Genomic DNA, 26,837 nt, shown 5'->3' on the forward strand with positions numbered 1-26,837 from the left:
AATGAAAGTAATAAAATTCCTCTGCCCTCGTGCATTTGCTTTTCTTTTTCTTTTGTCTCCTGCAGCTGTAGGAGGTGTTTGCTGACATGCTTTGCTTTCAGGGCACTTCTGGAGCAACGTGATGCGAGAAGTGACTCAGCTAAGCCAGCTGAGTTTGTATGAACATCAGAAGCCCTTACAGTATGAAGCTGTAACTGGGAATTATGAAAAGAGGCATCTGAGGATCTCAGTGTGTTACTTACATACATGTTTCACTATATGACAGCTATGAAATACAATTTCCAGTTATGCTGCAAAACTGAAAAACTCCTTTGCTAAACCTTACTGCATCCCAACATCTTAGACAGAGTTCATACACTTCTAACACTTGAGCAGATATCTCGTGCACAGTTCTGGTAAAATGGTCCCTTTTACTTTTTTCTTGCTGTGATGCAGGGCAGCTTGTTGTGTGACCACCTGTGTTGCAGGGTGTTACCTGGGGGGGTTCTGTGCAACACCTGTGGGGCACACTGTGTCAGTCTGGAGGGTAAGCTAGGTAGTGGGGAGGCAAGAGATCTGTCTAGGCTTTTTTCCTGACTCTGCCCAACTCACATCTGTAGTGAAACAAAAAAAGAGTAAGAGAGACAGGAAAGCTATTTTATTATGTAAGGAGATTTGCAAAGCGTTTATTTTGGTTTGTTTTGTTGTGGGTTGGTTTGGTTTTGTTTTTTTATTCCATTAAGCTCCTTTCAAAATTGAAATCTTATCTGTTCTTTATGCTTTTTCTGGCAATATCCATGTAAAAACAGAATACCAGAAAAAAAAAAATGTAGCTTTGCAGGAATGGAAGAGCTGAAGCTTTTTTTTTTTTGTCTGATTTTTGTTTGAGGCAACAACTTAGAATTTCTGCATTTTGTAGCTGAAATCCAGTGTCACAGAAAAAGGCTGTATTACAGGAAGGAAAGAACTCTGTTAAACAGTTGTACTGCTGCAGCATCAGTTGCTCCACTTCTCAGAGAGAATGCTAATGGAGGTGGGAAGAAACAAAACTCTTCCTCACTGCCACTTTCATTTAGATGGTCTCTCTGTCAAGAACAGGTGTGAGGGACACGTTTACCTCCCCACCTTCATCCTTTACTTTGTTTAAATCACACTAATTTTCTCTTGACTCCATTTCCCCACCTATAAAACTGCAGTAGGGAACAGAGTTTTCAAAGGAAACATTTTGGCCTAAGTCCTTAAAGCTGATTGGGTACCAAACTTGTGAAATAAGCTATTTATAAAGGGAGTTGAGAGCTCAACACAATCTGGAAAGATGAAACACACCTTTTTTAACTTTCACATACTTCACGTCTATGTGCTTGAATACCTCCATTTTGAAATTTCTGAATGCTTTTAGTAGGAAAGAAGGCCTTTTAACTTCTGTAATTCTCTCCAATAAAAACAAGAAAAAAAGGGATATTTCCAGTGAATATGCCAAGTTTTCACTGTCGTGGACAAAAAAAGGTTTAAAGGCAGACCAAGAATTGTTTAACCAGTTGCCTTTTCCTAAAAGAATTGCTGGTTGACTTATATCATGTTTTTCCTGTATACATGAATGCAAACTGATAGTTAAGTGCTTTGGTAAGAATGGTGGATTTGTGCACATAGTTCATTTTTTTTGCAGAAATTAGATTCGGACCTGAATCCTGCAGGGGCTTGCCAGATGCTTGACTTTGGTTTCAGTGCAACTACTCAGAGTGTATTATGTGAAGCACACACAACAATCCAAGAGACTTCAGTCAGGTGAGCCTTGCTAAAAGAAATAATTTATATATAGCTCTTTCCCCTGTTAAAGAACTTTCTAGTTAGGGTGCATATTAAGAAGCTAAACTTTATGGACTTCAGGATTAGAAATACAGTAATAATAGCACACAAAAATAGTCTATTTTTTTATGTGTATGGTTACCAAAAATTTACTCTTTCAAAAATTGCCAGAAAAAAAAAAAATCACTTCTGGGAAGCTACACACACGAGCCTAAGGCCAAATGTTTTTTTTTTTTTAATATTTACAACAACTGTTCTGTTTTGCTTCTTCTGTTTCCTTGTCAGAAGGATCCTGTTTAGCTTGTTTGGCTAAGGCCAGTTGGATATTTATTCATTGATCTCTCATTTCTTGCATTATCTTGAATTCTAATTAGATTTTTTTTTGAGTCCTCTTACTTAACTCTTCAAACATAGGTCCAACAGACATCTCTCTTCCTTTCTGTAGAGCTGCTCAGAACCATGAAAGAGCTGTCATCTTACATTCTGGGGCTAACCACACTGCCCAGCAGCTCTCCACTAGCTGCTTTCTTGGCAGTTTGAGTGAATGATCTTTTTCTCCCCCTCACCACATGTGATTCAAAGTGCCTGAAAAAGTGTTAAGTCACTTGATGTTAGGAGAGATTCTGTAAATAGGACTGGGAGCAGTCCTCTAGGTGTTTGTAATTAATCAGGCTCCAAACACTTGGAGCTTTTGGATGCACTTATAAAAACTCTAAAAATGTAAACAGTTTTCTTTCCCCTCCCCAGGAAATCTTAATGCACTAATGACGTAAGCGGAGAAGTTAAATTGCCAGTGATCAAATCAATTCCACTTCAGATCAGACTGTGGCAGGGCTTTTTGGTTCTCAAACAGATGGAACTAGACTTCTTGTGAAGGAGGTATTATTATTGCTTGTCGGGATTTCAAAATGTACGTAGGAATTCACTGAAAAAAAAAAAAAAGACTTTTTTTTGTAAATATACTAGAACACTTAAAGGAAAGACTCCTTGGGAGCTGATGTCACTGAAAGCTATCAGACACACTAAAAAAAAAAAGAAAAATCATCTTAGCCATTTCTTATTCTTCTGATCTGACAAAAGAGAGAGCATAAATGAGCAGGATATTCTCCTGTGCTGCAAGGCAAAGAAGAAACCCTCATTTTTGATACAGTAAGGTCTTGGATTCAGAGTGTATGGGTTCTTCTGCCTGTGCCTTTCTTACAGGCTGAAGTTTTTACATTATGAAAGCTACGATGTAAAAACTTACAAGCGACAAAGTAGGGTGGTTTTTATCTTGATGCAGTTAGCAATTGAGATAAATCCAGAGGAGGGCAGAGGCTATCTGGAGACAGAAAGCATATTTTTATCCTGTGGAGATCAGACAGCTTGTTTAGAAAGCCTCTGTGCATTAGGAGGGGAGATGACTGCCGTAATCAGGTGTAACAAAACCAGCTTCCCAGGTAAAAAAAAACCCACCATAACCAAATGTGATTTGTTTGTTTGCAATTTAGAGAAGTACTTTGTAAAACCAAGTACTTCTATGGCTTAGTCTTTGCAACCAAATTATTTGTTTGATTTGGAGTCCAGATCCCTCTTGTTTTGAGTACACTGCCACCAGCTTATGTAAAAGCTTTGAAAAACCCTTCAGTACTTGGACATGGGTATTTTAATAGGGCAAATTCCACCTGAAACCACCTTGAAGGGAATTAGTCATGCTGGTGTGGATAAAAAGCTTGTGCCTTAACTTCAGTGCTGAAATTGCTTATAATATGGCATGTTTTTCTGTAAGGAGATGTCATGTTAGGAACCCTAACAGGGTCCCGTGGGCTCACTGGAGCTCTTGGTCAGCAAATCTCATACATCACCGTGATTGCAAGATGAAATTGGTCACTGGAATGCTAGCAGTGAGTAAGGAAGTGGAGGTTTTAAATGCTTCCTTTCCAACAGATGCAAAATGATCTAAAGATATCTTTAAAGTTACTAGAATAAAGAATGCACAGTTCAGCAAATGAACTCTTGCTACTTTCCAAGTAAATGTAACATTCTTCCAAGAATTTGGGTAGCAGCTAAATACGTCTTTCCCAAAGAAAAAAACTAATACATAAATTGTGAGTGAAAGGAGGCTGGTGGTGTTTCAGGAATCAGAAAAGAGAAGGTGTATGTCTGCTCACTGGAGGCTTTCAAGCCAGCACCTCCAGAGGTGCAGCCTCTTAGCCATGAGGCTGCAGCCTGTTTGTGTGAGACCTGCACCTCCCCTGCTGAAGCTGTTCAACAATTCAGAGAACAATTAAATCAAGACAAGGAGCCAAAATTAGCCATGTACTCGGGGAGGGGGGGTGGGGGGTGGGTTGTTGGCTTGGTTTTGTCATCTCTCAGACTACTCTTGTGTTTTTCTCAGGTGTCTGCCTAGCTGCCCAAACACTCCTTGAGGACTAGGTAGGGTCCAGTTACCCTGCCCTTCCTTGTGTTCAGCCTGTGTCATATGAACCACGAGGGTGATATATCTGTGTTCATTCTTGATTGCCTTCTCTGGTGTCATTAGAGCTTTGATTCTTTGGCCGTAACTCTTACAGACACTTTCCAGTTTTTTTAATTGAAGTGTCTCTGTCTGCTGTGGTATTTCGTGCAATGCCTGGTCCTGTAGACATGTGTGAGATGAGCAGTTGCCAGGCTTGCTCCCTCAGGGAATACAGGGGAAGAATTGCCAAGTCTGTGGGTTCAGGCTGGGTTTAGGACGGAGATAGGTGTAGAGCTGTGCGGGTTCACTGAGTCTCAGACAGTCCTAGGCACGTATAGGAGTTCAGGCACCTGAGGTACATGATTACAGGAAAGCATAGCTGTGCATAGCCTTTAGCTGCCCAAGGAATCAGGAACAAGAGGCAAGGTTTGAGCAGCATGTGCTTGGGCTTTGCTATCTGCACTGGACACAAGTCCAGCTGTGGGTACTTAGGCCTTTACTGGAGCCAGCACTTAACTTCTTTGCAACGTTCACCTGTCTTTTAATTGGAAATTATTCCCAGTTTGTAAACCTCCAGATCAAGAACCTCCAGATGCAAAACAAAATAGACACAAATACAAGCAGCTGATATTTTAGGATAGGTTTATGAAGGCCTTAGCTTCAACTTTTTGGATATTTCTTGTTCTTTTAGAGGCTTAAAGGCTGCTGCTGAGAATGTAGAAACACAGCAGAAAATTGTCAATGTGGTTAGAAATTAGAAAATAGCCTCAGCTAATAATTAATGTATTTTTAACAGAAAGAAATGTATATCATTATTTCACATATTGCTTGCCTGCTGGATAACTTCATACTCAAGACAGTCCCTGCCTGAAAAGAAGTCTTCCAAGACACCATAACTTGAGAGCAGTAGCCACCAGAAAGGCTGCAGCAAAGCTGGAGACACTGTGGGATTAGCAGGATGAAGCTGTAAAGAATCAGAAGCATACATACTTTTCTGCTTTTTTACTGTGCACACATACATTACCCAGGCATGCACAGAGTCCCGTGTCAGCTCAGTCATGGGGTTTGGGAATTCAACCAATAGCCAGGCTCTGTGCATGAACTACAGCAGCCGTGCTTATCTGTTACAACATTGACTTTTAAAGAATTTACTTTTTCTTTTTTTTTTTTTAATTTGTTCAATGGTTTATGCAGCATTAAAAATAGGTTTCTTCAGGTCCATAAATCTTACAGCCATTGCATTACTTGTTGGAATCAAAGTTTTGCAATTCTCTTAGTCACTGTTTGCAGCATTAAGAAAGGGAAAAAATAACCAATGGTGAATTATGAGTGCTTCTCTGGATGGCCTAACCTGCTCTTTCATGAGTCTGTTTTGTCCATTTAGAAATAGAAAAGGTCACAGTGTGGTATTTTATACTTCCAGTGTAGAAAGGTGTTCTCTATTGAGTTGAGGAATCAGACCACGTTTCCCCATACAGGCTATCCCACTTGAATTTCAGCCACTTTTAGAGAACTTTGGGGCATTAGAATACAGATATTGCACTGAAATAACTGCTAGGGTTTGGGTGGGGTTTTTTTTTTCTCAGAATAAAGAATTAGTTAAAAGATGTCTGAATTCAGCATCAAAGCCTTATGCGCCTTTTGTGATCTAGCAAATATGCCCAGACCCAAAAATCACTGTCATCTGTAATGGAGATCTTCAGTGTTCCTGTGAAAGTAACACTGTCACATGGTGGTTAGGCTCAGAACAAGATCTGGAGTAAAAGCAGTCAGTGTTATACATTTAATGGTCTCTAGCTGAATGACACTGGTTAGGGACGGAGGGAAAGTTTGAGACTAGTAACAAGTAGCACATTACTTTTTTTCTGTGCTTCCTCCTTTGCCTCACTCAGTTTACCATGAAATTGAGCCACTGACTCACAGCACTGTTTTTCTTGGAGAACAGAGTAGGATGAAGAAACAGTGATTAAATGTAAAAGACAACCATGTATTGCATTAGGAGCTGCATTCTGTGTTTTGGTGACAGGAACTACAGAGAAAAATGCAAAAGAGGTGATTTGGGTCTACCTAATCTTTAGAGTCTGAAACTATTCTCAATTCCTACCATGTCTACCTTTGCCCCACATACAACTATAGACCTCATTAATAAAATGGGATTTTTTTAAAGCTCTTTAAGTTCCATTTGATGATGCTACTGCCATGACACTCGTATGTAATGTTTGCTATGCTCCCATGTGTTGAACACATGGTTAGCAGCTCTCCCAACCATCAGGACTCATGTAATCACAGCAAAGCAGTCATCATCATAAATAAAGCAAACATGACAACTGATACTACATAGTTCCTTCTCATGGTAAACTGAGATGGCAAACTGGAGCTCAGTGCCATTCTTCACCTACCAGCAGAAGGCTTGAGCATGGTAGACCTAGACCATGAGTGTACTTGGAAAATGGCTCATTTGAGCTTTTCATTTTCTTGTATTTGACAATCTTGACTTAGTTCCCAATCCCATAGTAGTCAGCCACATTCATGAGGGAAAGGGATCTTCATGTTGGCAATTCCACATCCTTTGCCTACAATTGTTTTTAGTTTTTATGTAGTTTGCATGTAAGCAGATCACTGTCAATGGCTGAGCCCTTCAAGGGAACTTGTTCTTTGCTTGTGGCTGGAATCTGCCACTGACCCTAGGCATGACAAACTGACAGACATTTTTAGGGATACAGAAATTTCTTGATTTAAAAAGTACACTTCTTCTTTGAGATAATTCCTGAATATTATTCTTTTTAAATAGTATTGAAGATAATTGCATGACTTTAAACAAAACTGATTTTTTAAGTGTGTGCATATGTATTCATATGGCAGTGGAGTCAGTGTTTTCTGTTGGGTTTTTGTCATTGCTGTCTTCTCTTCAGGGCATATCACATTGACATCCTAATTGTATCAAGCCTGGCAGAAATATAATTCAATCTAATTGTCAGTTCTCTTAGCCTGAAATGTTGGATTCAGGTGCCTCAAAATTGGAGATAATGTCCTCTCTCTGACAGCCTTGATAGCTTCTGGCTTAGATGGAGAGGTGCCTTAAATCCTACAGATAGTGCCACTTGGCTGATAAAATAGTGAACATACTCATCTCCTTTGTGGATCATGCGGAACTGTCCTTTCCTTGGACATCTTAAATTTTCATGGGATTGTGGAAGCATCCTCTGAATCTCTCAACCTTGCCCTTCTCTTTCCATAAATCTGAGTGTGTGACTCCAGAAAACTGAAAAGTTGTCTTTAAAGTCTCTGTCCTACAGATCCAGGCATTGTCTATTTGTGTCAAAAAAGTAATTGTATAAAATTGTATAAAAATTGTATCACATTACAAGTTGAGGTGAGAACTGGTTTAGTGTGCTTACCAGCAAACAGGCCAGAAGATTCCAAGTTTGTTTGGGGTTAATGTTGTTATGGACCTTTTCCAAAAAATTAGGGTTTTTTGTTCAAAAGTTAGTTTTTTGTGCACCATGAAAATGAAAACAAAGCCTTTTCAGCACTTCCATACAGCTGCTGTTTAGAGGCCTGATTTGAAGGCAAGTCTCCTCTTCATCATGAAAAAGCTACTGTCTGCTTCCCCAGCTACAGACATTTGGAAACAAAGGGGCTTGAGTGTTACTCTGCTGACAGCAAAGCCAAAAACCTAAAGTACTTAATAGTCATCCTTCTGCCTGTGCCCTTCCTCAGTTAAACAGATAAGATAGGCTTCATCACATTTTGTTAAAATAAACTTAAGGTCAGCTTTACATGCACTCCTGGAAGTGGCTCTCAGAGCTCTGACATCAGAGAAGTAGTACCCAACTTCTCTGGATTGCCCCTGAGTGCTGCATAGATAGCAGCATGGTTTTATTGCATTTGGTGAATGCAAATGTGCCAGTAATTAGAAGTATATCAGTATTTCCTCTCCTTAGCAATTCACTAAGCATATTTATATTACTTTCTTCCATGGGTTAACATCATTATATTCTTTACTAATGAGTTTATTATCAGACTGTATTGTTTTGAAAAGTGTATAAATGTGTGAGTGTGTATGCACATGCACCCCCAGAGTAAGTTTTGTCTCACAAATCAAATACTCTCATCAGTTACACAGTGTTTTTTTCTTAAACTAGAGTAATAAATATTTCTTTACCAGACAAAACCAATGGTTCAGGGCAATACACTTTATTTTGTATAGCTTCCTTCAAGCACATTGTGTCTCTAATGCGTTAGAGGTAATTAACACACTTGCAAATTTTAAAATACTCTAAAAGGTTTTAATTTGATGAAAATTCTAAACAACAGTATCAATATACATGCTCCTTAATTCACATGCATCGTAAAGGTTAAAGGGCAATTACACCTGTGCAGCTATTTACATTCTTGTAAATATTGGTTTGGTGAACTCTGAGTGAGGCGGGATAGTTGGTATCTTTGTTCATTGAGTCTGAAAGACCAGCACTGTGATTATTCTGTTTAAAAAACTACATATAGATGTTTGGACTGTTGTTGGAGCAGTAAGAGGGACAAGGATTTTTGCTTGTATTTTCTTTTTTTTTTCCTTTTTTTTTTTTTTAATCAATATGGGACTAGCCAGTCCCAGTACCAAAAGACAGCTCTGCCATGAAACTGAAATTAGAATAATGAAATTCATTATCATGGTGCAATAGCTATATTTTATTAGTATTTCACAAGAGTACTTCTGAGTCTTCCTGGTGAAACACTCAAGCTGCCTGATGAACTCAGCAGACAGCTGCTCACCACCACGCACTTGACTTGCTCCAGAAGGCAGTTCCTGTAAGACACATCATTGTTTTGTGCAGTGTAAAGATTTTTATTTTTTTCTTTGCTTCTGTTTAAGGACCAAACCAGGTCTGAATTGTGATATTTTTCCTTTGCCTGCACTGTGCAGATCTGTCATACACAGGAGGGCAGCTTCTCTTGGTGGCATGCAGGGAGCCTGCCAGGTGTCCCTGTTCTGGGCCAGTTTGCAGTGCTGGACTTCACATCCCCACACAGGGTTGGAGTGACCTCGAGTGCTTCACAAAATTACATGTGGGATTATTGGTACTATTAAGCAAGCAATGCTTCTTTGCCCTTCCCTTTTCAAGCCCCCTGTTTACGGTACACACTTCCTTTTATTATGCACTTGTCCTTAAAAAGAGCTTAAAAAATGAAATAAATTGCCATCATGGTTGTTTCATTTTTGTGATTCAAATGGGTTTTACTGGAGCTATAAGGACAGAATGTAACTCAGATTACTTCAGAAGTATCAATGGAGCAGTCAAGGATGTGAAGAAACACCAATTTCTTGGGAATGGCAGTCTGGCCTGCAAATGCCTGGAAGCCCTGTGGCTCCACCTGTGGCTGGCAGCAGGTTTAGATGGAAGGAATGACCATTTCACACACTCTGGTCCACTGGGCATCAGTAAGTTTTAATGTCAGATTTATGCCATCATATATTTAGACTCTTTGTTGGTTTTGGAGCAATCTTTGTAGCTTTGCAGTTTTCAGTACCTGTGTGAAGACTAAGCAGGAGGGCAGCTAAAAAGAGTAAGCTTAAGACACAGAGAATACAAGTTCTGTCACATGGACAGCTAGATTGCTCCCATCCTGTTCCAGTCACTGTGACTCATAGAAATTCCTCATTCTTGTGTCTTGTGTGAGTATAAACCCCACTTTATGACATACTATTAATTTTTTTCTTCAAGATTTTTTTTTTTAAAAGGAAATATGATGAAAGGCATGATAGTCCGTTCCAAAATGTTAGAATTTTGCAATATACCCATATATGGTATGAAAGGCCCAATTCTCTACATACATAATTTATTACAAATAACTAAGTGGTGGGACAAAAAAAGCAAATGCTAACAACAGTCATACTTGAGCCATCCTGTTAACTTTAATTTTATATAGCTAGGAATTCTTATTTTCCTAATTTCTTGTTTTCTTTTCTTTTTTCTAAGAGGTCCTCATTATTTCCCTGTTATCTTTCTATAGGATGGGAAAGGAAACTACTTTTTTTTCCTCTCCATTTCCCTCATATTATTTGTAATATCAGCTGTAAGCTAATGCTGTTTTCCCTAATTCCAGTGCTCCATTCACATGGCTTGAAATGGTCAGGTGTGTTCTCATCTTTCAGAAAGGGAGAACTCTGGAATATAAAGTTCTTCAATCTCCTAGGGGCAAGAAGGCAATTTAAGCTTCCCAGAACAACTTCAAGAGCAATGATAGCTACAAGTGGTATCAGAGTAGCATATTTCTTCAGAAGATCAACTTTAATGACCTTCATATCCTGGATTTAGATTCAGAGGTTGTTGACACAACCTTATTAACACAGACAAATGTCTCCACCTTTACTAATAATTTAAGAACACTATAATGCACAAATGCTGCAGTTACTAAGACAAAGAACAGCAGGGGAGATCAATTTTCACAGAATGGTTCCATTGATAAGGAAGGAAGATGTTCAAGTGTTCAGGAAAGCCGTGGGCATGGAATGATTAAAACTAACAGAAAAATATTTCAGTCAATACAGTCAAAAAGCAGTTCTTTAATTCTTAAATTTGCACAGCAATAACAGAGACAAACGAGCCTCTGAAATATTTTGGAAAATGTCACTTTGCAAACCTTGTAGATTGCTTAAATGTTTATTAAAATGGACCAAAAGCCAAAATTCCCTGCGTAAAATAAATACTTTGTCTTTGCTAAGTAACAATATTTGTGAACAAAACATAAAACTGTAATTTTCATGTGTCAAACATAGTAACATTTTAGATTAAATGTTGGAGTCAGACTTGGCTTTTTTTTTTCCATCTTCCTATTTACAAGTTTCTCATTAAGACCATATACCTCACATTAACTATCAAAAATGACTAACATTTTTAAAGTTTGCTCCATGACTAAAATAAAAACAACAGAAATATCCTTTTACCATAACTTAACAAAAAGCAGAACCATACTTTTATCATCTAGGAGAACATGCTGTTATAAATACAGCTGTTTTTCATCTACAATTATATAAATAATAAGCATGCTGCCATTCACCAGGATTTTAATAGATGATTATATATAAGCAATATCGTGATCTAGAGGAGGATGGCATGAGTTTTTATCTTTCATTTTTATTGTACTTATTTAGGACTTTTGTCTTCATCTGAAAATTGTGGAACAGACTTCTTTGCTACAACATTATCCAGTCGCTGTCCTTGCAGATAGGGGTTCACACTCTGAAAAAGTTTAAAATTATTTAAACTTATTAGAAACAGGGAAACAGATAAAAGGTAACTAGAATTTGTGAACTTATTTATGTATTTCTTATCTGTCAGATATTTATAGACTTGGGAAAAATGTGCTTCCAGGGATTAAATCTAAAAGTCAAACAGTGTTTTGTTTCTGATTTTGTTTGTTGGCTTGTTTTTTGTTTTTCTTTTGGGTTTTTTTTTGTGCAAGAATTTAATGTGATCCATTGAAAGGAATACAAGTGAAGAAGGCCTTTCAGGAATATAGAACAATCTCAATTAAATACTGCCTTTTTGCTCCACTCCTCCTTTCCTCAGTTCAGCAGAGAAGCAGCAGCAACTCTAATTCCCTAATTCCTGAGGCAGGACAGAACTTGTTGGAGAAGTACAGGTAAGCTTTAGCTTAAATCACCAGCCCCTGATGGACATAGTGCTGGGATACAAATTAGAGACCCCAATTCCAGTTTGACCAAAACCTCTTGCTCAGCCTGCCTCCTCTCCAGGAAACCCCTCCTTGCTTCCTCTCTTGATGCTGAGATAAAAAACTGCTGGCAAAGAAGCAGAGCCAAAGGAGGTTTTGGCATCGAAAATGGCTCTCGTAGCACTGCCAGGAGAAGGGAATGCTGGAAAGAAGATTCCTGGAGAGGGTTGAACTTCACTTTGCACCATGCAAGCAGCACAACGTGAGGCTGAAGATGAACAGATCCTGTCTCAAAACTGCTTGGAGATCGTAGATGGAGTAACATAGAGAGCCTATGCTTGAATTTTATCTATGGGAATGGAGTAAAATGTATTTACCATATTTGCAAAGTGGCAAGCAGTTCAGTGGAGCTTTGGTATTAAGTATCATTTACACTTGCTTTCTGGCCTGTTATAGTGTCAGTGTAGGCAAAATTGTCTTCTTCACACAGATGCAGTAAAAAATTCTAGCATGAAGGCTTTTTGATGCTAATAAAAACTGTTTGCCTAAGGACAAACTTCAGAGGAATGCAAATTTTCCAGTATCTCCTGATTCTTGTCAGACTGACTGTGTGTCCCAGAAATTACTTTTCTTGAGACATTTCTGTGCTTCTTTTACCAAAATTCAAGAATTAAAAAAAAAAAAAAAAAAGCATTCATAATGGGCATGAAATATTATTTTCAGCTATCCAAAGTATTTGTCAAATCTCTGGAAAATATTTGGGGTTTATCTACAAGTTTAAGCCTTTGGGTTTCTCCAGATTTGTGGATGCTACCATTAATACTTAGTCATAGCACAGAGCAGCCCTGTTGCTTTCTTCTGTTGGGTTTTGGGTGTTTTGCCTGCTGCAAGTGAAAACATAAAAATATTAAGAACCAGAAATGAATGTGGAAAAATCTTTGAAAATAAACTAACTCCAATGCTTTAAATTGTTAGAAATAAGACATATGTAAACGATTTGTTTGTGTTTGTTTAAAGAAGTTCTGTTTAATGTTAATTTAGTGAAATTCAACTGTTGCATAAGCTTCTAGGAATTATTTGAAGATTCCTAGGAAGATTAATTGGTCTTTTTTTTGGAATGGTACTTGCTTGCTACTTTTTGAAATAAAGTTGAAGAGAATGAGACTACATAAAATTTTGAATCCTTCTTAACCAACAAAAGAAAACACAAAATATAATGCAAAATACTTTGGCTGATTTGACTAAAATATGTTTAATCCCATGCAGCTGTGCAGAATTCAAAGTAATGCAAGCTCCTGAGCACCTTTGTACACAGCTCTGAGCACACAGCAGCTTAGCGATCACAAAGTGGTCCTGACACTTCTGGGCAGGGCTGTCTGCAAGCACAGACATTTAAAAAAGGGGGGGAGAGCTGCTGGTTAAAGTTAGATGTCACTGCAAACCTCCCTGTGTTGCAGTGGAAGTGCTGCAGAGAAAGGAGCACAGCAGCAGGTGGTGAGCACCGCAGTGTGTATGCATGCTTGCACGCGTGCCTGTAGAGGCACACAGACACACACGAATACACACACGTGCTGAGAAGATGTGGTTTTCTAGACTCCAGTAGTGCCTCTGTGGCTGTTTCACTACAGCCCTGGATAGACACAGCGGGGTTACTGCACACACTGTTGCACAGGACTTGTTTTAACCTCACATGCGGACATTCAGGTGCAAAAAAAAAAAAATCAATCTGTTGCCAGATCCCAAAGCTATGTCTGTGCAGAAAGGCATGGAGGAGTGGCAGGGAGCGCAAAAGGCAGGAGGGGAATCCAGTGGTCTTCTTGGTTTTTAGAAAGAGACACTGCTGCTGACAGTTCTAGGTTACTCTTCTGCTGATGAAGTGGAGATTCTGAATTGTTCATTAAATCATTAGTAATCATTACAGTATTACCCTAAAATAATTTAAATTATACTGATTCTATTAAATTCTAATGAATTTAGCATTAAGTGACATGTTGGTGCTAGGAAAAGAAGTCTGCTTATTTTATAAGTCTGTAAAGCAATTCACCTTCAAAATCCTGGGCTACCCCTGGCCATGTAGCTGTCAAGTGCCTCCAGCTGGTACTTCTTTTGTATCCTGTTATGTCGTTCAGCTCACAAACATAAAATGTTATTTTTCTTCTTTTTTTTTCCCCTCATGTATATATTGCATGAATTCCACTTTAACGTGCTGTTCTAGCTATTAATAGATACTCTGCTGAACTATTTCCAGAGTAAATTCTACTTACTTAAAAATTAAAGCCAGGTGACGACCTTTTTTTACTTTTCAACTAACAAACTCAAACACCAGTGTAAGCATGAAGCAGGTACTAAGCTTAAGTCAGATCATTAACTTAAGGTTGAAGTACCAGCTGCCAGTGATGTCTGAATCAGGAAAAAATCAACTTATCTTCTCCCTTTCTAGCAAAGACCTAAAGTTTGAGAGTTAATGAATAAATAAATAAATAAATAATCTTTGCTCATGCTCATTATTTTAAATTATATTTACTTAATTTACAATATAAACTGTGCTGTCATATTTTGAAAAGCTACTTTCTGGAAGAGAGCTTTTTGTTTTTGTAAAAGACTTTTCCTTTTTCTAAAAATAATACACAGCCGCAAAGCTGAATATGTCGACTCTTACTGAAAGTGATTTTTTTTTTTAATTAAAGAAAGGTTGTCACTAGGAAAAAAGAAAGGGCATGAGGCAGACTGTGCAGAATCTCTCTGTGTGGGTTGCCTTTCCTTTTACAGGAGCAGAACAGTGAGAACCTTTTCATCTTTGTCTTTCAAGCAAGTGGGAAACAGAGATAGGAGTTTCATCTGAGGTAGATCAGATGAAGAACCACCTCTAGTGTTATGTACACCCAAAAATATATTCACACACATAAATTTAATAAATTAAATTTACTAATATTTTTAGTAGGAAATTTCAAATTCTGTTTTAGAGATATTTAAATAATTTTAAATGGTTTTAAGCAAATAGGATCAATTTTAAAGGAGAGACAATACAAGGCTTTATAATGTTCTACACTTAAGTGTATCTTCTGAAAGTAAGAGTCTATTCTGAGAAATAAGGCTTGTGCCCAGTGTTCAATCCTTAAGCTGGCTATAGCAGTTTATCACAGAGAGTCCTTGACACATAATCTAAAGTATAATACAAATGCATTAGACTCTCTCTTCATTTCAACAACATGGTTTTAATTTTTATTAGGTCTCTAGATTATATAGGGGCTATGAAATATTCCAATAGTTACCCTCTTTCTTCTTTTTGGACCACCATTGATTTTCTCAAAGAGTAAACTCTTGCTCTGGAAAGAAGAAAAAACACAACACATCCATCAAATCCATTACACTCTTCTTTTAAAATACTACTTCTAATAAATATTATCAAGTCTAGAGGAGTGTGTAATTTTATGGGAGAAATAAACCACAAATAAATATTTGTGTATTCCTACTAAGATTTGCAGTTCTTTAGGAGCAGTCACAGCCTTATCAACACTTTAAAAGCCAGTAATTTTCCACTATGTTATGCCCCATGTTCAGGCAATAAGGGCTTCAAGTATGTGCTGTATAGTCTGGATGTTCTCCTGTTCCCCATCATGTGGTACATGGTATATATAAATATAATTTTTTTTTTTAAGAAAAGACAGAAAGAAGAAGAAAAATAAGAATGTGAGGGAGAAGAAGCAGGAGTCTTGCCTCTGGTATATCTTTCTATACATTTGAGGTGGCACAAGAACAGGAGCAAAAAAAATTTTCTTTACAAGGGATTTTCTAATTCCTTTTAAAAACAGAAATAGGCGTCATTCCTACTGTTTTGTTGTCTTTGCTTATTCCCTTCCAGATATCAACACTTCCCAGTGCAAAGTTCTGCTGAAAGGAGTTCAGCGCCAACTCTTCCTTTGTTTAAGTAGTGCCCTCAATAAAGCTTCTAAAAACCATTTGGTCTATAACATTTTTAATGGCAAACCTTTTAAAAACTGCCAGAAACATCTTGGCAGAAGAGAAAGTTATGATGATGAGAAAAGAAAATGAAGAAAAAGAAACCAACACAAAAAACCCCCTCTGACCATAGTTTACATAAGTGCATCCACATATTGTTGTATTTCTTATAAGTAGTGAATTCTAATAAACTCTGGAATAACACACACATGTTCAACACATTTTGTTTCAATTCTGTGTTATGAAGAAAACCAAAACCAAACCCTAACCTGAAAATGGAAGGAGAGAAGAATTACATGTATAAAAGCAGAAGACTATATAAACAAGGCCATTAATTCTGCTATAAACAACTGACCTAACATTGATTATATAAATAGAAAGTGTAATTCTAGCACGAGACAAATTCACCAAACACGTCTAAGTCTCTCTGCAGCCTTGATATGAGAAAAAACAAACATTTTCAAGTGTTACAATGAAATCTGCCAAAATTGTCTGTTTTGTACTTCTTGTGTTCATTAAACCTCAAATTCACAAGGCCTATCTCTTGTCCAACCTCAGTTATTTTGTCTGAGCTGTTCCAAAAGGGAACAGAGATGAAGCTGGCCAAGGGGGACATTCTTGGCTAGTCATTTATGCGAGCTCACTTCAGGAAAACTTAAATTTAACATTTTAAAGAAACTCAAGGACGCATGAATTATTCTCCTTAGGAAACAAAGCACCATCAAAGCTTCTCTTTCTAAAGTATTTGACCTTGTACTTTCATGAGAGGAAAAAGGGTGTTTCTGAAACAAAAATAATTTCATGGACTACTGGAGCTAGCATTTCTGTCATTCTGAAAAATTTCTTACAATTGAACCATCCCTGCTCAAGGAAACCATATTTTGTTTAGTCTGTTTCAGAAAATGTTTTAAGACCCTAACTACTGCTGTAGCATTATGTGGAGTACTAAGCAAATATGTTTGTGGAGCATGAGCTAAGAACATATTTGTATGATAATAGCAATCCTGAAAATATGTTCCACTGCGTCACGGCCTGACCTCATCAGGCACCAAAATCTGCCCATGAAGTGTTCATCCTTCACTGAGAGGTTGTTAAGGATGAAGCACAGAGTTTTCTTCAGTTAAATATACACCTCATGTAGAGACACCTGCATGTGATTTTCTACTTTTCCCTCACTCCTGGAGCTTCCTTTGCATCCTTTTGGCTACTTGGATTAGAGTACTACAGGTTGGGATTTGGGTGGAAAAAAATCAGAAGTTAAAATGCTTTAAATAAACAAAATATGTAAGAAGTTTTTAGATTTGATTGTAAATCATATATTGTAAATTATTTTTGTGCAAGTGTTTCTGGATGCCAACAACACTTCTACAAACCATCCTTAGAGCCAATCTGCAAGATGCAAGAAAGGCACACTCAGAAAGTGTCTGTGTCCTATAAGGAAAAGTCTGAACTGGGGAAAAAAACCTATGAAATCTTAGAAACTATAGTTGCATACAAACCTCCAAAAGTCATCATCCTGCTATTTCCACTGTCCCCTCTATGTTTTCCCCATATGAGGAGAGGGGAGGAGAGTATAAGCCGTGGTGGATCTCACTCTATAAACAGAGTTTGCTCCTGAGACTTCCCACAGGCCAGCATATTGATATATGGGGAGTTGTCCCAAAGACAGAAAAATTCTTCCCCTTTCTTCCCACTCCTAAGCCAGTATATATTAATTATGATTTATAGATGTGTATCTGCAGATCTATTAGCAGTGTTTACACATAATATTTAGCATCTACATAACCATGTACTTTGCTGCATGAGACAGCTTCTAGACTTGCCTGACCCTTATAAAATGTGTGTTACTCACAGGATACTGCAGAGGTCCCACAGCTTTGCAAGCATGACAGTCTGTCACCAAAACAAGCCAACCAACCTGTTTCTGTCCCAGTAGGACAAACAGGTCCTTTTTTTCTGACCTGCTAATGGAGTCTGGGTTTTTCTGTGGTTACACTGAGGAATGCATGTTGGCTCACTGGGAGCTGTAACACTTCCTCAACCACACAGTGGTAGGAAAAGGCTGGGGAGAAGCTCCCCCAGGAGCTGGGAGCACATGCCAGCCTCCATGGGTCCAGCAGACACTGGCTGCAGGAGCTGCAGCTGGTGATGACAGCCTGGTGCCCACTCAGCTGGCAAGAGCTGGTGGAAACAGTCTGTGAGCACACAACCATCACTGCCCCTGGGCATCTGGTCCTTGGCTCTTCAGCAGGAGAAGCAGGAACAAACTGTTGTGGGCAGAGGGAATTTTAGGCGCTGGGGTCAGAGGGAGGGTGAGGATGCACAGCTACCCACTAGGCAGCCCACAGCCAGCTGTGCTGGTCATTTACAACTTATTGCAGACAACAGGGAGTGCCCTAAAAGATCTGATCTACTTCAGCTCTGCTTTATAAGCAAACAGCTAATTTTTAGAGTGCTTACCTGAATTTCCAGAGAATTAAAAATAAAAACTCCAGCCACAAAAAGATACCACTGTATTTATATTTTTACCATTTGGTAATATCTAATTAGGAGATGATCAGGGTTGTTCTCCTGGATCTCAGCAGAATATTTGCCCATGTACATGACCAGCTGTTTCATCGCTAATTAAAAAGATCTGGACTTGGCTAAGCTGCAGCTAGATATGATTACTGTTTAGTACCCAGAAGTGTTTTAATCCATACATGAGCAGCTTTTTCTCCTGAATTAGTAGTGATGGATGGAGATACAAAAAAGCCCAGGATTCACTAATGATTTACTATCATTTATTAAGTATATATGTTGCTGGTGACAACACAGTATGTATGCTTGATTCTGAAATATTGCTATAGGCCAAAGATTTACAGAAGTGCCTTTGTAGTCTTCAGAATGGTATTAGGAAAGTAAAGTACTCATGAATAATAAGAAAACTGACAGCCTTATCTGGCATAAATAAGAACGTTCACCATCTGGTGTTTTTTAAATTAAAACCTTTGATGGTAATTACTTAGAATGCAACAAGTTTCCAAAATTTGGACTTTTGGCATGATTCTCTCCAGAAATTTAGCACTCACATAAGTAATTAAGACTATAAATCTTACACTGGTTTGATTATGAAAATGAATCATTGTCTCAAAATTACAGCAGGAGAAGAGACTGCCAAACATGTCCATTTATCGATATATGCTTACAGAGCGCTGGTTTAGTGCAATCTGAAGTGAAGTGTTACAACAATGTAAAATGAGATTTCATTATTTGCTCTACAAGCATAAATTATGATCATTGTTATTGTTTTCCTGGCGCCTGAAAATGGATTTGGGATTGGACATTTTAACTGATGTAATCCAAGATTAAGTGGCAGAGCTTTCTTTGGAGCCTCTAGCCTGCAGAAATAGTCTAGCTGCAGTTATTAAAGTCCTTGTATGCTCAGAGCAAGATTCTTGCCCTTACTGTAGCTCACTGTGTTTATTACATGTGATGTGTCAAATAGGTTTTCAATACAATACAGTGCATAACCTGACCAGAGGAAGAAGCAGCATCAAGTCCTCCAAAATCCTTAAGGTAAGGAGGATTCCTTAAGGCAAGTTGTCATCCTAGATTTTTTAAGCTGTTTTAAGCTGCTGAACTCCATCTATCTGTATTTTCTTTCTATTTTTTATATATGTGGCTGAACAGTGAACAGTCACTGAACCTGGATGTTCTTTCAGATTAGGGCCATTTTATGTTTTGAAATCTTAAGATCTGCACTAAATTTGGCTACATGTTCACCATAGTTTGAAATGTGGTTTTTTGCACTTACCAAGCTGTCATGCTTTGGGACAGGTGATAGAACAAGGATTCCTACTTTCTGTTTTTCTGGGGTGTTTATCAATCACAAGCACTATTTCTGTTTTTCAGGGCGAGTTCACCTTTTTTGAGACGTTTCCCTACGGGTGATAACTTTTCCAGCATTAAGGATGATATTCTCCTCATGGTTTCATAGTGTCCCACCCCGCAGACAGTACTCAGTTTCACGTGCAACAAAAATAAGCAAGAAGCATGTACTCACCCACTTGCCCCTGTTGGGATAGTCATGCTCTGGATCAAAAAGGTGTTGGTGCAGTTGGTATTCCCTGCTGAACTCTGCTGTGTCTGGGGTGTTTTCTAGACACCCATCATCAGCTGCAAAAGAAAGCACTGAGCGCTCAGTAGCTTTGAAACACACAGTATGTGCCACATTAGTCAGCAAACATCTTAAATGCAATCATGCAATTAAAAAAACATAAAGAACTGGATGACTAGAAAATACCAGGTTTTTTTTTTCCTTTTGAAACAAATTTTTCAGAATGCATTTATTTAAAAAAAACCAAATCCTCACAATTTAATGAAAACTGAAGGAGTTTCTTTTCCCAGCTCTTTCCCTCCTTTATGTTTTTCTTTTAATTACTGCACTTGATTTTACCTAGAATTGCATCATGGCATGATTCAGAAGAGATATTCTTTTCTCTTTTAAATGCTCACAAGTCATTTTAGAAATTGGTAAGGCAATACTTTTGAAGGTCATGGTAAAACAGAGCTGTGAGAAAAGACAGAATTTCTTTCACTGAGTAGCTATCTCTTCCTGGAGCTCCATTTCTGGTTTGCTACTTTGTTCAAACTCGCTGAAAATCATTTCTGCATCATAAGACCTCATAAAAATGCTATGTAGGAGAAGTTTTATGATGAAAACATTTCTGTAGATTGGTAACTAATCTGATTGGTCCAGAAACCTCCTATAACTATAATGGATGGTTTTGTAGGCAGTGTCACATCAAGATAATATCCTCATAAAAATCAACTTGGGGTCTTTTTACCAAAGTAAGTCATCTTTAGCTGACACAAAGGTTCAGTAACTTGAGGCCAGAGTAGCTTTTTGGACAGAGTCTGCTCCTGGAGCTCCCACTGCTTAGCCAGCATGGGGAGCTTGCAGTCCAAGCTCCTCTCAGACATACCCAAGGAGATCCTACCAGCCAGGGCATGATGCTGGGCATTCAAACAGCTGCATCTGCCAGAACACAGGCACTCCAGAGCACACACCTGTGGACTTTCCCTTCTGTCCTTGTGTGTCATCATGTAAAAAGATTTGCAGATGGATTGTCTTTTTCCCTCAGATGTGGGTAAAGACTTGACTTAAGACTGAGTTGATTCAATGACCTGAGGAGGTTATTCTGGGTTCAACAGATCCAGCTTTCGCTCTTTTCTCGTTGGGACTGGTAAAAAATAAAATTGCCTATAGAAAACAGGGGAAAACTCTTCATACTGGCCAAGTAATTCAGAAACTATTAAAACATTTAGAAATCATCTCAGTCTCAAAAGGAGCAAGGTTGTATCAAGAGAGAAACAGGTGACAACAGAATTGTGGTAGACCTCAGAGCATTTGTGTCTTTTGGTAGAAAACAGAAAGGGCAGCTGGACACATGGGTGTCCTCTATGACTGCTAATCCAAAAGTCTTCCACTCAGCTGCTCCAGACTTATGTATTCCTGCTGTGGAATGTGCATATGTAGACAGTGACTGGAAAAATTGTTTTCCATTAAGCAAATCCACAGACCTGATTGAGGAAGGCCTCTGGTAATTTGTATGCATAATACAGTCACCACTTGAATTTCCATTTAAGGCTCTGAAAAACATTTTTCTCTAATCCTAGCAGATACTATCTTCACTCACAGCATACCTATGACAGAGCCATTTATCTGAGCAGGCAGCACTTCCCTGCAAATTCCCCTCTGTTCAGATCTGACTGTATTAGCTTAGCTAACAACTTTTATTTCACCTAAGACAGAAAAACTGAAGGGATTTTCAAAGGCATTTCCCTGGATGCCATGTTTGTAATTTATTTATCTAATCATGAACAGGAGTCTAATGGGCAAGCACAGAAGATAGTCCATGTGTGTGCTTGTGTGTGCGAGAAAATCTAAACTCATCATTTGCAACTTGTCAGAAAACAGCTATAGTGAACAAATTGGAAGATGTTGTATTATTCCAGAAGAGATGGCATCCTCACAAAATGGGCTGTAATGGAAAACAGTAAGGGAGGACTATTTGAAATTTTGTCAATTTTTTGAATGAAATGCAAAAACACTTCACAGTGAAAAACACAGTGAAAAAACAGATATTATTTTCTTTCTATTAGTTCTAAGATAATTAGAACATTTTAAATAAGAATACTGACAACTGTTCTGCACTATCCAAATATATAAAAGAAGACTAAACAGAAAACATTTTGAAAGGATCTCTTAGCTGACAAATAAAAAATCCGAGAAATACAGGGCTCTCATTCCCAGTTCCAGGTGCCAAGGCAGCCAATGGGTGCTTTACTACTGCTTTCAGTCCTGGAAGTCATTCCTTGGCTCAAGTAGCAGGAAGGAGACCCATTCTCTCAGGGTGTGTGTAGATCATGCACTCGCAGGGCTCTTTCAGTGACCCTGGGGCAGCAGCCCCAGGCTCGGGGCCGGCGCGGTCGCCGCCTGCGGGACGGACAGACACCCCGCGTGTGCCGGCCCGGGACGGACAGACAGACAGACACCCCGCGTGTGCCGGCCCGGGACGGACAGACAGACAGACAGACAGACACCCCGCGTGTGCCGGCCCCGGGACGGACAGACGGACAGCCAGCCTGCCCGCCGCGCCGTGGGCCGCTGCCGTGCCGCTCCCCGCTTCTGGCACAGATGCGCCCTCAGTGAGCTGTAAAGGCGCGTGGATGGGAGCCAAGGTATCTTAAATATTGACTCATGGTCTGGGTTGGAGAACAGGGCAGACAGTTTCATTCCTCTTGGCACAATGAAAGTCTCTAAGGGTAAATCTCATCTGTACAGAATAACTTTTTTCAGGGGCCAGCTTAAAAATGAACTCCCTCGGGAACATGATGCTCTCATAAATCTCAGAATCTTCCACTCTGAGATGAAGATGATTTCTTCCACCTTCTCCAGCATCATACAGCAATACAGGATATGCACATATTCTTAAAAAAAAAGATTTTAAAAAAGCCCATCTGAAACACTAAAACACCAATTTTCCCAACAGTTCTCGTCCTGGGGCATAGAATGAAAAAACCCCTCATTTCTGCTCACAGGTTGCAAAGTGCTGAAAGACAGGACGACGTACAGTGAAGACAGAGGTACAAAGGGTATGGCTGAATTACCTGTTTTTCCAATGGGGCAGGGATTTGGAGGGTCAGGATATCCTTGATCTTCACCGAAGTCCTTTGGTACATTATCTCCTGTCAGCTCAGCCACGATGTTTGGGATATTGCCATAAGGACCCAAGTGCTGGAGACCCTCATGTGCACCACCTAGCAAAGACAATTTGTGCACAGCTGTTTCACCATATTAAAGTGTAAGTACTTTAGCTGGTGCAAGTAATCTGCACATCAATTTAAAATACAATATCTCTCTCTCTATATATAATTGTTTTAGAGACAAATCCAAGTTTAGATTTCAAGCATCTCTTTTAGAAACATAACCATGTGATGTAAATCCAGTAATTTAAACAATTAAAAATGAAACTAGGAAACAAAATCAGCCACATATTATTAGTCTTATGGTTGTTTTTTTTTCCTTAACTATGAAAATTTTAAGCCAGAAAATGCAAAGAAATAGACATGATGAAACCTGATACATCTAAAGCACAATCTTCTTCAGTCACTGATACTATTACTGTTCATCATGGCAACTAACAATAGAAGATATAGCAAGACAGCATCAGGGCAGGAAGACAATGGTAATGATGCTGTAGAAAGAAATACTACCGGCACAGCCTGGAAATACATTAATAAATTAAGTCCCAAGAGGGCTTAAGATATTAAGGTCCTTAGGGACCCAGGGTATTCTAGCAATTTGGTTGTGTACACCTAGAAAAAATATTTTTAAATTAAACCAATTCTTAAATGTAAATTTGCATTTTCTATTGTAATGATGAAAAGTGGTGAAGAGTCCATGTTGTTGATGGGAATTCTTGTTCACATGTACCTCCACAGCAGTCAGTGTGTTACAAAACATCCCAGGCAGTGACTTCACATTTTACATACAAGTTTACCTTCTCCCTGTGGGACCCAGAGCAGCACCACTGCCGGGTTACAGCAGCAGGGTGCAGCAGGTTTTGTAACCCAGTGGCAGAGGACACATCGATGAGCCGGCTGTGCTTGGGCAACTGCACCCAAAACTGCTGTGCTGTGGCCACCTCCCCCACACCTCAGCTGGGTGCCCTGCCTTTGACAAGTAGGGTCTTCCACTAAAGATTTGGGAACCAAGCTCAGGCCACGCTCTCTCTCTGTGCCTCACTACAAATAATTATCTGTCCCAGATCTTTTCTGCATGCCTTACTGGCCAAATGCATCCACAGGCTAAACCCCAGCTGCTTGTGGAGTTTTTTAAATACTATTGTACACTATTCTTTTGGATTTCAGATATAATACGTTAGTTTCAAGCATGTTCTTTTTCCCTGACAAAGACAGCCACCACACACACTGCAGCAATGGAGATGGTTGGGTGACATCAAAGTAATATTTTTTTAAGCCCTATATAATGAGGGATAACAACATACAGGCAACATATAAATTCTACTAACAATGAATTGAGAGAAAAAGGAATCTGAACAATTGGAAAATATGAGTTAAAGAGTGAACGCAGACACAACAGCTTGGGTAAATAGCAAAATCACCATAATATCAACAAATAGTCTTATTTAAAATTTATTTATTTTTCATAGATCCAGAAGATGTGAATAAAGCCTCTGAACGTGAAAGTTGCTCCAAAAGAATCATTCAAGTACTCCTGTCTCAAATTACAAATAAATATTACCAGCCTAAATCGTCTTTTATACAGCCAAACAGTGTGAGCTAACTTAATCACTTGCAAAAATTGCTAACAGAAGGCCCTCAAATACAAAATTCAAATTTTGTATTCATTTCTACATTTAGAAGTGGCAGTTGAGGCAAATTTTGCAAATTGATTTTGCAAATGACCAGTTGGATGTTGGCATTATAGTAAAGCAGATTAGTCTATGAGCACATATATTTCCATTTTATTTGCACAATGGACTAAAATCTAATCAATGTGCTAATTTCCCCCTCAAGTACAAGTCTCCTATTCTGTAATGCAGTGTTGCAGAAAAGATTTACAGATATGTAAAAAAACATAAAACTACCCCTATAAAAAAAAATGCATCTCTGTTATATGGGAATTTGGCTTGTTGCTGACCACAAGACCTGGTACTAAAACCAGAACAGCATTATCCCCACTGTGAGCTTTATTATACCTTTAGTCCATAGCCCACACAAAGATCACACTCGTAATGCAATAATGCTATGGTGATGAGGCTAAAAAAACCCATAACATACATTTAATCTAATGTATATAATGTCTAATATGTAGCATAAAATACTTCTTTTGTCCTGAGTCCCTTCACATGAAGATTGATTACATATATGTACTTAAAAGCACCAGGTTGGTTATGATTCTGCTGTAAACTACAGAACCACATAATCAATATGTGTTTGAACATCCTGTACACAGTGGGGTTCACTATGGGACAAGCCATCAGATAGAAGCCTATCTGTGCTTGCATGTGGTGCAGACCTCTTGGCACCAAAGCTCCATCCATAAAGAAAACAGAGGTACTTAGCAGGCTCCAGAGTGCTATATATACAAGTAAGTTTAAACTGACTGCCAAGAATTCCCTTGACTGAGTACAAACCAATCTTTTTATATTAATATAAAGGATTGTTTCCTTTAGGTATAAATGTCCAGGATCATTTGAGGGTTTTTCCTTTCTTTCCAAAAGAGCTGCAGACAATAGCACCTGCTCTGGTGCCATTATTTAACACACTTGAGTGATTTAATAGCATCAGCAAAGCTCATTCCTTATAAACTCTGATAAATCGTGCACTCAGCCAAGACTACAATAATAAAAATGAAATGCTAGGAATATACGAAGTTAGGGTACTATGTACAGTAACTTTCATTAGTTGCATTAGTTTTGGTATTATAACATTACTGATTTAAAGAAACATATTTGGATTAAGTACACTGCAACTACCAAGTCAAAATATTGGGATACAAACATATACAGGCAGCTACAAAAATAGCAGAAGATCGGTTTCTTGAACCTTGAGGCAGAGCCTGAAAGCAAAAGACAAGGCAACTCAATACTAAGAAACTTCTCATAGTTTCCTATCCTATCCAAAGGAATCATGAGAGACATCATTGTTAAATTATTCAAACTTGGACTACCAAAAATCCAGAGAAGTACAGACAATAACCTTGTACTGAAAAGGATGAGCTAGATAAATCTATGCTTTTTTCCATGTCTCCTTACTTATATGAACAGGCTTTTCTGTGCCACATACTAGCAAAGAAAACACTCCAAAACAATCAGCTCCCTTTCATGTGCAGGGTTTTTGTGAGCATTTATTACTAGGTATTTCACATTCCTACAGGATAAACTAGAGGTTTAGATCTCTTGGGCTAAGATCAGCATTGTCCTAAGTATGCTTTGAATTTCATTTAAAATTTATGCATATATGTAGCCATCTAGCACTAGTCTTGAACTGCTGCAGGGTGGTAAACAAAAAAAAAAGAACAATGCCTCTCATCATTATTATAATTCTGGAAAAGTATTTTATCAGCTGATTTCAGTTAGAGATCCTTGGAATGATGAAAAGTTTAAAGTGCATACATTTCAGCTCATTTCTTTGTAAGAGCAATACTATCCCACCCATGCAGACAACAAAACCACTCCATTCTTGGAGGACAAAAAAAAAAAAAAAAAGGAAAATACACATGAAGAACAACTAATTTCTTGCAGGTATTGAATATTTCCCTGATCAAATACATCCAATGGAAATGCAGTTAGTCCACTGAAGTTTTAGCTGCTGCTACCCATCTATTGGTAGTGCAAAGCACAATGAGAACAAATTTGTGGAGAGCAATCCTCTATGTCAAACACAAACAGACAGTGCTGTCCCCCAG

The 26,837-nt window shown here is 38.5% G+C and overlaps 1 protein-coding gene and 1 long non-coding RNA gene across 4 annotated transcripts in view; one reads left to right on the forward strand and one right to left on the reverse strand.

The window, feature by feature from the left end:
* Positions 1-1,645: 1,645 nt before the first annotated feature.
* On the forward strand, positions 1,646-13,070 carry LOC132329099 (uncharacterized). Of its 2 annotated transcripts, XR_009486960.1 has the most exons (3): positions 1,646-1,764; positions 11,794-11,866; positions 11,963-13,070. It is a non-coding gene; the product is annotated as an uncharacterized LOC132329099 (long non-coding RNA). The 2 variants fall into 2 exon arrangements; XR_009486959.1 differs by lacking the exon at positions 1,646-1,764 and having other exon boundaries at positions 11,458-11,866.
* The window catches only part of SCG5 (secretogranin V), a 30,055-nt gene continuing 11,707 nt past the window's right edge, over positions 8,490-26,837 (reverse strand). For both annotated transcript variants that reach the window (XM_059849799.1, XM_059849798.1), the window contains exons 3-6: positions 23,012-23,161; positions 19,902-20,014; positions 15,169-15,222; positions 8,490-11,463 (exon numbers count right to left, since the gene is read on the reverse strand). In XM_059849799.1, the coding sequence (XP_059705782.1) occupies positions 11,368-11,463; positions 15,169-15,222; positions 19,902-20,014; positions 23,012-23,161 (413 nt within the window). In that variant the 3' untranslated portion in view covers positions 8,490-11,367. The remainder of the gene's footprint in view (positions 11,464-15,168; positions 15,223-19,901; positions 20,015-23,011; positions 23,162-26,837) is intronic.

This window comes from Haemorhous mexicanus, chromosome 6 (genome assembly GCF_027477595.1).
Source record: "Haemorhous mexicanus isolate bHaeMex1 chromosome 6, bHaeMex1.pri, whole genome shotgun sequence".
NCBI lineage: Eukaryota > Metazoa > Chordata > Aves > Passeriformes > Fringillidae > Haemorhous > Haemorhous mexicanus.